This window comes from Rhinolophus hipposideros (genome assembly GCF_964194185.1).
Source record: "Rhinolophus hipposideros genome assembly, chromosome: X".
Lineage (NCBI taxonomy): Eukaryota > Metazoa > Chordata > Mammalia > Chiroptera > Rhinolophidae > Rhinolophus > Rhinolophus hipposideros.
In genome coordinates this window covers 7148327-7159240 of record NC_138046.1, presented here as the reverse complement: position 1 = coordinate 7159240, position 10914 = coordinate 7148327, and the positions used below count along the sequence as shown (strand labels likewise).

At 52.3% G+C, this 10914-nt stretch overlaps 1 protein-coding gene across 4 annotated transcripts in view; it reads right to left on the bottom strand.

Moving 5' to 3' along the window:
- PDZD4 (PDZ domain containing 4) overlaps positions 1 to 9526 on the bottom strand; it is a 22463-nt gene extending 12937 nt beyond the window's left edge. For all 4 annotated transcript variants that reach the window (XM_081043535.1, XM_081043531.1, XM_081043532.1 and 1 more), the window contains exon 1: positions 8890 to 9526. In XM_081043535.1, coding sequence (XP_080899661.1) covers positions 8890 to 8949 — 60 coding nt within the window. In that variant the 5' untranslated portion in view covers positions 8950 to 9526. The remainder of the gene's footprint in view (positions 1 to 8889) is intronic.
- Positions 9527 to 10914: the final 1388 nt, after the last annotated feature.

Here is a 10914-nt window from a genome sequence, read left to right as displayed (position 1 = left end):
GCTTAAACACTTGAACAAGTTTCTGCGTCCTTCGCCCCCCCCAGCCACCCCAACATCAGGAGGCACTGGGGCCAGACTGTCCCACTGTTGGGAGGCTTGCTTGGTTTGATCACGTGGTCAAGGTGGAGGCTGTAACATTGCATTTTCCCTTCCTAATGTACAAGTAACCTGGGGTAATACCTTGAGACCCTGTGAATACCCCATTCCCCAACAACCTTTATCTAATGGCTTTACCACCCAAGGGCGATTCTTGCCTGAATAAATTGCACTGGTGGCTGAAAATGTGCCTTCATCTGTAAGAATTCTAGCTGGGACACAGCAACACACTCCGTCACCATGTGATAGCTCAGTGAATGGCATGTCCCCAGTTGAGGCTAGCTGAACAAGCCATACCATCCACCCCTGTAATTCTGTGCCCACCCTTTCTGCCCGGGGACAGGAGCAAGAGAAGCATGGGAGGTCTTCATCTCCAAGGTCTTTTTAGTAGTTTGGGGGTGGTGTATGTCCGGGTGCCCGTGAGCTGCCTGTATGTCGGTCAGGGTGTGTGGACGATGGGAAAGGAGGGTCAGTTACTACAAGTGGCATGGAAGAACAGATTATGTCCCTTAGGACCCCACTTGGGCAATGACCCCTAGAAACTGATTTGATAGGTCTGAGGTGAGGCCTCCCTTCTTATTTGTAATGAACTCACTTCCTAAGTCATATTGATGTGATTTGGGGCTTCATTGATTTAACTCACGAGGTCCTCATTCCTCACTGTGGTCCAAAGGACCAGCAGCAAGCACATGGCCTGGGAACGTCTAGGAAATGCAGAATCGCAGGTTCCACCCTGGACCCCCTCAGTCAGATCCTGTAGTTTAACAAGGACCCCAGCGTGACGTTGTGTTGTCCCAGAGTACCCCCTCGAGGAATCCAGGGAGGACTTACACATACCTGAACAGGGTTCAGACACCAAAAAGGGTCTCTTTCCTCCCTCCTCCCCCCTCCCTCCCCAAAGTTGCTGAGTGGTGGGTGGTGCCAACCCACCAGTCTGTTGAAATCTGACCCGCCTGCCCTGCACCCTGCCTCTCCCCCTGCCTCTCTGGCACCTCTGAAGTCCTTTGGAGAGAGCAGCAGGGAAGGAGGGATGGATGCCCCAGAGCGCCTGGGTGAAAAAGCAAAGCAATTCCTGACGTCATCATCAAAAAAAAAATAATCAACCTTCAGGTCAACTGTAATTGAAAAATAAAACAATTACTAAAAAAAGATCAACCTTCAGGTGTGTGCTCACAGCTTCCCAGACAACTGAAAACCCTCCCACTCCCACGTACCTCTGGGCTAACATGGCTGGCCCTAGGGCACAATCCAATCTAGCAATAGTCAAAACTATATTCTTGGGCCGGCCCGGTGGTGCAGGTGGTTAGAGCTCCATGCTCCTAACTCCGAAGGCTGCGGGTTCGATTCCCACATGGGCCAGTGGGCTCTCAACAACAAACCAACAACAACAAAATTCTTTATGGAGTGCTTTTCGTTTCCACTGCTCAAAACGAATATGAGGAAAAGGCAGATTGTACTACGAAGAGGGGCGATACCTGTCACATCACAAAGCCAACCCCAAACCCCAGCTTTTCAAGTCTTTCCTCTTTTGGCTTGATTCCATCTCCTTCCTAACTAATCTTATCCATTACCCTTCTTCACAACTCAGGGCTCCTCTTCCTATGTTTTTTCTCCCCTTTCTTTCACATTAGAAACCCCTCAGAATAATAATGGACCTTCCTCTGTCACTGGACATTAACTGTGACACGTCCATGAGTACGGCCTTCTTCATCCAATTTCAATGTCTTAACAACCAACTTAATGAATGGCCTGATGGCAGCAACCCCCATTCCCCTACCCAAATGAGATCCCTGGGGACCCAGTGCCGATGCTGCTGATTTCACCATGGCAATGACCCCAGGAGGCAGATACCTGTTCCCATTTAGCAGGTGAGAAAACTGAGGCACTGAAGCAGTGAGTCATTCAATATCAGCATGCAGTACTGTCTTCCCTGCAGGGACCTGAGGTAGAAAGAATGTACAGCTCAGATCCACTAGGGCTGGTGCCGGGCTAAGTGCTCACAGCTGCGTTTTGTCCTGGGGTGTGTGTGTGTGTGTGTGTGTGTGTGTGTGTGTGTGTGTGTACCGTATTTCTTGTTTTTAAAGCTTTCCTAAGGTATAAGTTCCATAAACTGCACATATTTAGAGGGTATGGTTCGAAAAGTTTTATACACACACACACACACACACACACACACACACACACCCCTCTGTGAAACCATCACCACAATCAAGATAGTGACCATTTCAGATAGATAGACAGATAGATAGATAGATAGATAGATAGATAGATAGATAGATAGATAGATAGAAAGATGATAATAGGTGTAATCATGGGATGTAAAGTACAGCATAGGGAATCTAGTCAACGGTATTATAATAGCTATGTACGGTGTCAGAGGGGTAGCAGACTTGTGGGGGGTTATCACTTTGTGGGGGGTGTAAATGTCTGATCATTATTATGTTGTTTTGTATACCTGAAACTAATAAAAAGAAAAACAAGATAGTGACCATTTCCATCATCACCAAGTGTCCTCATGCCCGTCATCCCTTCCCTTCCACTCATCCCTGATCTGTTTTCTGTCACTATAGATTAGTTTGCATTTTCTAGAATTTTCTATCAACGGCTCAGATAGTTCTCAGAAATTAGGTAAGGGAGGAAGGGCATTTTAACATCCTGGGATAATGGCAAAGTTCGTGGTGATAACAGCTATTGGAATTCAGTGCCCCATTTATGGCCTCCACAGTGATTTCATTTCCAGAGGGCCTACTGCATACACAATGACAGGACCAAAGCCCTGCTCAGAAGAAGCCCCCTCTCAAGTGGGAGAACCTCAGGTAGCTATGAAAATGCCATGGAGGGGATGGGGGCGGGCCCACGGCCCTCCACCCTGCTCTCAGCAGCAGACTGGCCCTTCTCTCCCTCACTGTTGCCTACTTGTTCATAGTCAGTCTCCCTCCTCATTGTACAGAGGCCCCAGGGGGAGAGGACAAGGCGTGTGTGGAGTTCTAAGCAGGATCCCCAGCACAGAATGGTGGCTGGCCCAGTGGGGGCTCATCACGTAGGTGCCAGACGGAAGAATGCTTGGGGGACTACCAAAAGGATTGGAGAGGTGACCTTTGGCCTCTGCTCAGGTGGCCAGAGGGGAGAAGACAGGCGATACTGACTCCCTTATCTTCACTGTGGTCCAGGCTGAAAAAAGAGCAGAGGTCTGGCTGGGCCATGCAGGAAATGGGTGGAGTGGGCTGGAGCCATCTCCTTTGTCACATAGACCCCCACCATTACGCCAGGCCTGCCAGCCAGCCAGCGTGTGAAGTCAGAGAAGGGGTACCAAGCTCAAGAAGACTGGGGTGACAGGAAAAGCAGAGAGAGAAGCTCAACAGTGTCGAGTGGATTACATGTACGAGAGAGGACACAGGCCTGGCAAGTAGGAGCACATGGAAGGCGTTTTGTGCTATGGTGCTAGGTGGCTCATTTCCTCCGTTTCCCCCTTTGTAACCTGGCTCCTTCCCATTCCTAACTCAACATGCATTAGGCCCGCTACTCAGGGTCCTATCCACATTTTTCAAGCTCATCTCCCCCACTCTAGCACCTACCCTTGGAAGAAATGACAGGGATAATAGAAATGCAGCTGGAGCGGACTTGCTGCTGTGATAGACCAGATCAGTAGAATAAAAGGGCCAAAGCCAAGTGATCATCTCAGTAGCTGCACAAAAGGCATTTAACAAAACCTAACAACCCTTCATGATAAAAACACTCAAACTAGAATAGAAGGGAATTTACTCAACTTGATTAAAAGCATCTATGAAAACCCCACAGCTAACCTCATGCTCACTGGTGAAAGACTAGAAGCTTGCTCTTACATCAGAAACAAAGCAAGAATGCCCACTTCTATTCAGCATTGTACTGGAGGTGCTAGCCAGAGTAAATAGGCAAGAAAAAAGAAAAAGAAAAGGCATCCAGATTGGAAAGGAAGTACAAAAGGAAGTAACAACTATCTTTATTTGCCCATGACATGATCCCATATATAGAAAATCCTGAAGAATCCACTAAAAACTGTTAAAGCTAATAAGGTTAGTAACGTTGCAAGATACAGGATCAATGTACAAAAATCACAACAATGTGGATGAACTTAGAGGATATTAAGCTATTGAAATATGTCAGACAGAGACAAATACTATATTATCTCACTTATATGTGGAATCTAAAGAACAGAATGAATGAGCAAATAAAACAGAAATAGACTCATAGATACAGAGAACAAACTGATGGTTACTAGATGGGAGGGGGGTTGGGCGATGGGGAGAAGGGGAGGGGATTAGGAAGTACAAACTGGTAGTCACAATATAGTCATGGGTGTAAAGTGCAGCATAGGGAATATAGTCAATGGTATTGTAATAGCTGTGTACGGTGTCAGATGGGTAGTAGACTAGTTGGGGTTATCACTTTATGAGGGGTGTAAATGTCTAATCACTATGTTTGATTTTTTTATAACTAATGAGTGTTGAATATTTTTTTTATTGGGGAAGGGGAACAGAACTTTATTGGGGAACAGTGTGTACTTCCAGGACTTTTTTCCAAGTCAAGTTGTTGTCCTTTCAGTCTTAGTTGTGGAGGGCGCAGCTCAGCTCCAGGTCCAGTTGCCAGGTGCTAGTTGCAGGGGGCGCAGCCCACCATCCCTTGCAGGAGTCAAACTGGCAACCTTTGTGGTTGACAGGACGCGCTCCAACCAACTGAGGCATTTGGGAGCTCAGCGGCAGCTCAGCTCAAGGTGCCGTGTTCAATCTTAGTTGCAGGGGGCGCTGCCCACCATCCCTTGCGGGACTCAAGGAATTGAGAGCCCACTGGGCCATGTGGGAATCGAACCGGCAGCCTTAGGAGTTAGGAGCATGGAGCTCTAACCGCCTGAGCCACTGGGCCGGCCCTCACTATGTTGTTTTGTACACCTGAAACTAATAATAAAAAGAAAGCTTCTTCTGGGGTAGTAAGGGGGAAAATTTAAAATAAATATGTGCAGTTTATTTTTATATATATACATATATATGCAAAAAATCAATTGTATTTCTATACAGTGACAATGAGAAAGATGAAAAGGAAATTAAAAAAACAATTCTACTTACAATAGCATCAAAAAGAATAAAATATTCAGGAATAAATTTAACAAAAGTGTAAAACATCAGTGAAGAAAACTTTAAGACCCAGATGGAAAGACAATCATGTTCATGGGTAATACTCCCCCAAATTGATCTACAAATTCAATGCAATTCCTACAAAATTGCAGCTGGCTTCTTTTTCAGAAATTGACAAGCTGATCCTAAACTTCACATGGGACCCAGAATAGCCAAAACGACCCTGAAGAGTACAAAGTTGAAGGACTCACGCTTGCTGATTTCAAAATGTACTTACAAAGCTATAGTAAAAGCAGTGTGGTACTGTCATAAAGACAGAAATTTCTCCAGAAAGTATATGCAAATAGCCAATAGCACATGAAAAGATCTTCAACCTCATTTGGCCATCAAAAATGCAAATCAAAATCCGTGAGCTAGTAGTAGGATGGTTACTGTCAAAAAATGTGTAGGGGAGGAAGTGAAGAAATTAGAACCCTCTTACAACACGGCTGGTGGGAATGTAAAATGGTGCAGCCCCTGTGGAAAACAGTTCAGCAGCTCCTGAAAAAATCAAACATAATTACCATATGATCCAGCAATTCCATCTTTGCATATATACCCAATAAAATTGAAAATAGGGACTCAAACAGATATTTGTACACCCACAGCAGCATTGTTCACAATAGCCAAAAAGTGGGAGCAACCCAAAGGTCCGTCAACAGATGAATAGATATTATGTGGTATAGCCATATAAGGGAATATTACTCAGCAATAAAAAAGAAATTTAGTAATGACATGGATGAACCTTGAAAACATTATGATAAATGAAAGCCTGACACAAAAGGTCACATATCATATAGTTCTAGTTAGATGTAATTTCTGAAAAAGGTAAATCCATAGACAGAAAGCAGATGAGTGGGTGCAGGGACTGGGAGGTATGGGTGGAAATGGGTACGGGTTTCTTTTTTAAGTGTGCTTTTCCAGGACCCACCAGCTCCAAGCCAAGCGGTTGCCTCAATCCAGTTGTGGAGGGCGCTGCTCAGTGTAGAGCACTGAGCTCCAGTTGCTCCAACCAACTGAGCCAACCAGCCACCCCCGAGTTTCTTTTTAAGGTGAGGAAAATGTTCTGGAATTAGATAGTGGTGATGGTTGCACAACTCTCTGAATATACTAAAAACCACTGAATTGTACATTTTACAAGGGTATGCGAGCTATGTCTCAATAAGTGTGTAGTTTGGGTTGTTTTTTTTTTAAGTGCCCGTGAGCTATCAGGAGAAAAGTTCCTAGAACTCGAGGCTAGGATAGAGATTTGGGGGCTTTTAACCTGGGGGTCAGAGACCTCTGGGGAATCTAGGAAGAAGCTCCAGGGAACCCTGGCAGAAGGAAGTAACATGACAAGTGGTGTAGGTGTCCAAGTCCATTTCTCTGGGCTGCCCTGTCTCTCCATGGTGTCATTTACTCTGGGGTAAGGTGCAGAGGCCACCGCGGGTACAGAGGAGACAGGGAGAAGTGCCACTGAAGCTGGGGGAGCACCAATGTTTAAGGAGCACTGGGGCCAGGCAAGGGGTCCTGGAAGCTGACCGGTCTTTGGGGACAAAAGCTTCCTTCTCTGAGAAGAGGCTCAGAGCAGAAGCAAGCTCTCCTGGCTGTGCGTGCGACTCCAGCCCCCCAAAATGGGGTCATCTTTGATAGTGAATGCTTTTCTCTGCTTTCTAGATTTTAAAAATTCAATCTTCTTTTGTCTTCCCTTAATTTTAAAGGATGGTTCCTTTTAAAACTGCATCCAGTTTCCCCTTCTATCCAACTTCTGCAGGAGCTTTTGAAAAGAAAGCAGTGTTCCCAGGAAACAGCAGGGGTCGGGTAGCCTGCCTCCAGGGGTCCTGCTAGCCCAGGCCTTGGGGCTCTCTCTCAAGGAGAAACTCCCGGCCCAGAAATTTCCCTTCAAGCCCTCCTCTGACATGGAGCCCCCTCTGAAAGCAATCCCAGTCCGACCTGTGCCACCTACCCCACTGTTATGGGGAGCCCCAAAGGTTACCACAGTGTCACCTCCCAAACATGGCTCATTTCGGGCCTGTAGTGCCTCGCAGGTTACCCTCCACTTTTCACACATCACCATGAGGCCGGCCTGAAATAAAGTACTACATCAATTTCTCCCTGGCAAAATCCGGAGCCTACCGCTTTGGAACCGCTTGCCTTTTAATGAAATGATTCCAAGAAAGGAAGCAATGTGGATGGGATTCCACAGGACTGCCTGTCTGTCCCAGCCTGGGTCATTCGGGAACCCAATCCCAGGAGGAGGCTACGGCAATGGCCAGGATCGAGACGAGGGTGAGGGGCAAGAATGGTAGAAAGAAGGCGGAGGGCAAGGAGCGGGAAACGTGGAGGGTTCCACGTGCCCTGAAGATCCGACTCCCGGGAGAGCGAAGCAGGAGCGCCGCCAGGCTAGGGGCAAGATTCTCCCTCCTGCCCCTTCCCGCAGGGCCAGGGGAACTAGGCTCCCAGCACACCTGCTGGGCGCTTCCCCCGCCTCCCCAATCCCCTGAGGCACTGATTCTTCCCTTCGCCACGCCCCCGCTGATGCCTATAGGGGTTCCCCCTGTTCTTCCAAGGAGGCCCCATTCCGCCAGCCAATACAGCTCCGGCCTGCACTTGCTCCCCAGTCCTTACCAATAAAGAGTTGAAGCGCATACCTGTCTGAGCCCGGTCTGTCCCTGGGTTCCGACTCCCTCTGACCTTGAACTCCCTCCACTTAGCCCTGGGGGCGTCTCAAGCCACGTCATGTGGGACATTTCTCTAGACAGTTCTCAGCGCACACAGAAAGTACACACGCGCGGGACCGCAGGAGCCTCCGCGCACACACAGACGGGGCACAGGCACACACTGACGAAGTCACGCCACGCACAGGCAAGGAAGCCCGGCTCCCAGCCTTGGAGCTGCATTTCCGGGCCCGAGCGCGTGGCCGGGTATCTCTTTCTCCCAGCCACTCACCGCCCGGTCCACACCCCCCGAGGCCCAGCAAGTCAGGCACTGCCGCCCGCGGACGGCTCACCCCGCTGACCCCGGCGGCCGCCGCTCACCCGAGACACCCAAGGCCTGGGAGCCCACCGTTTGGGCATGGCTGGAGCAGAGAGTGGGTGCCGGGGTTAACCCCGAACCACGCCAGGCGTCGGCGGGGCCTCGGGCCGTCTGGGCGATTCTGCACCCCTGTCCCGCGGGGACCTGGATTTGACCGCCCCCTTCCCCCGTCGCCGGCACCCGGCTCCCTGCCCCTACCCTGGGTCCAGGGGCCGAGCCTGCGCAGGGAACGGAGCCCGTTGCTATGCAACCTCCAACCCGCGCCCGCGGCCGCAGCACCGCGCCTCCTGGCTCCCAGGCCCGGGATGCGAGCGCGCGGGACTCGGGCCGAGCCCTACTTCCCACCTGGTGCAACGCGACCCAGGGCTCGCGTTGCAATCTACTCCAGGCGCCTAGAGGATGCGCCCCGCACCCTCGTCCCCACGCAGTTCCCATCTGTGACTGGTTCCCACCGAGCACCAATAACCAGCAGCTGCAGAAATTTAGGGCGAGGATGGCCCCCTACCTCTTCGTCTCGAGCCCTGCAGCCCTCCCACATCTGCGGCCCTGGCTCTACCAGGACCTCCCCTTGGGCTAGCTTCTTCCCCAGGTGGCACCCACGCCCCCCGCCCCAGCGGCCTAGCCGCCCTACCTGAAGCATCACTTTGTACTGCTCCTCCGGTTTCTGAACCACGCACATATTACATCCCATGGTGCTGGCCGGCGAGGGAAGGAGGGCGGGAACGGGAAAACGCCTTTCACTGGTCCGTGCGCGGGACCTCGGGTCCCGGGCCCGGGCCGGGTGCCATACCCTAGCGCGGGGGGCGGGCCGCCTAGCGGGGGAGGGGGTCACGCCCCCAAGGGAGGGGCAGCTCCACGCCCCTCGGGTTAACTCTTAGCTGGCAGAGACCAGGCGCGGGCATGCTCCCTCACACCCCGCCAGGAAAAAAAAGGGCAGCGGGGGATGGGCGGGCGCGCCAGGCGTTGCTTGGCTACGGCCCCCCCAGGAGGCGCGGGGGCGCGCCGGGCCGCTGGGGGCGTCAGGGGCCGTGGGCCGCGCGCCTCCCCGCCCTCCGGGCCCGCCGCTGCCGCTGCCGCCTCCGGCTCCCGCCCATGGCCGCCGGCCCTGGGAGCCCGGCCCTCGCGCTCGGCGCCGCGGCCTGGCCCGCTGGCTGGGGGGCCGCGGCAGCCCCCACCCGCGGCCAGGTCCGCGCCCGCGCTCCCGCCTCGTCCGGTCGCGCTTCCGGCACTCTCGGCGCTAGTCCTCCGGCCTGCAGCCCGCCCGGCCGTCTCCAGCTCTCGCCCGGGACGACGGGCACGCGCGCGCGCCCGCGGCGGCGGCGGGGGAGGGGCGCAGGGTGGGGCGCACGCGCGCGGTGGAGGGGAGTGGGGCTGGGTGGGAGCCCCGGCGGCGGGAAGCCTCAGGAGCCGGCGCGGAAACCGGGGGCGGGGCCTGGGTGGAGGGTGAGGGGGCCCCTGGCTCCCTGGCACCCCCGGCGTTCGGCTCCTGGGCGCCCAGCACGGCACGTGCCGCCTGCGCCGTGCAGGTCCAGGAGACAGGGTTTCTGTTTGCAGGAGCGCCTCCCAGGATCCCCCAGAGAGCTCCGGGCCTCTGGTGGGGGGCGCGGTATCAGCCCCTTTGCCAGGTCATCCACGCTGCAGCCTGAAAGCCTCTACCCCTCCCTCTGGCTTCCCTTCAATGACAGCTTCTCTCCTTCAACTCAGCTGTTCCTTCGCTGTCGTTGAAATGGACACCTTTGTTAATTTCTTCTCTTTTTATTTAAGAAGAAAAAGAGAAAAGCGTGAGAAGGGGTGGATCCTGGGGAGAGCCGGCCAAGCGGCTTGGGATGTCCCTCGCACGAGCACAGGACTAGCCTGCCTGGGTTCGCTGTCTACCTACCTGTGTCTCTCATCCGCAGCTGGCGCTCAGGCACAGCGCTTTAACGTTCCCTCCATCTCTTCCTCTTCTCTCCCACAGCCTGTCCTCTCTTCTTGGACAAGCCTAGAGAGAGAAAAGGCCTTTGCCTGGAAAGCGAGCGCTTCGGATTGAGGGCGGGGTTCCCATGGGGTGCCGAGGAGAGCAGCTGAGCCCAAACCACCTGGCTGCACGCCTTATTTCCAGGCGTTGGTTAATGACGGAATCATTAACCATACAGGGCTGTTTAATTAGACGGCAGCGGTGGGGAAAGGTCCCTCCAAAGCCCTTCTTTCCTTCCTGATTCCTGGTTTAGAGGAGTCTGGAGAAGGGATGTGAGTGCCCCAAACAGCCAAGCCGACCTTGAGACAAGGGCTCCTCTACAGATTGCTTATGTTAGAAAGTGGTCTCAGGATGAAAGCAAGGGTGCATTCTCAGGAGCTGCTGGGACTTGACTTTGCTAGGAGCTAGATAAGAGTGTATCTCAAACCTGAAGAGGGGACTGCCATACCGCAAAGGACCACGAACCCAGTGGCTTAAAACAACAGAAATTTATTTTCTCACAGTTCTGGAGGCTCCAACTCTAGAATGAAGGTGTTGGCAGGGCCGTGTTCTTTAGAGCCCTCCGAGGGCTCTAAGGGAATGTCCTTCTTTGCCTCTTCCTAACTTCTTACAGGCTCCCAAGAATCTTTGGTGTTCTTTGGCTTGTAGCTGCATCACTCTAATTTCGACCTGCTCCCTCACATGGCCTCTACCTTGAGT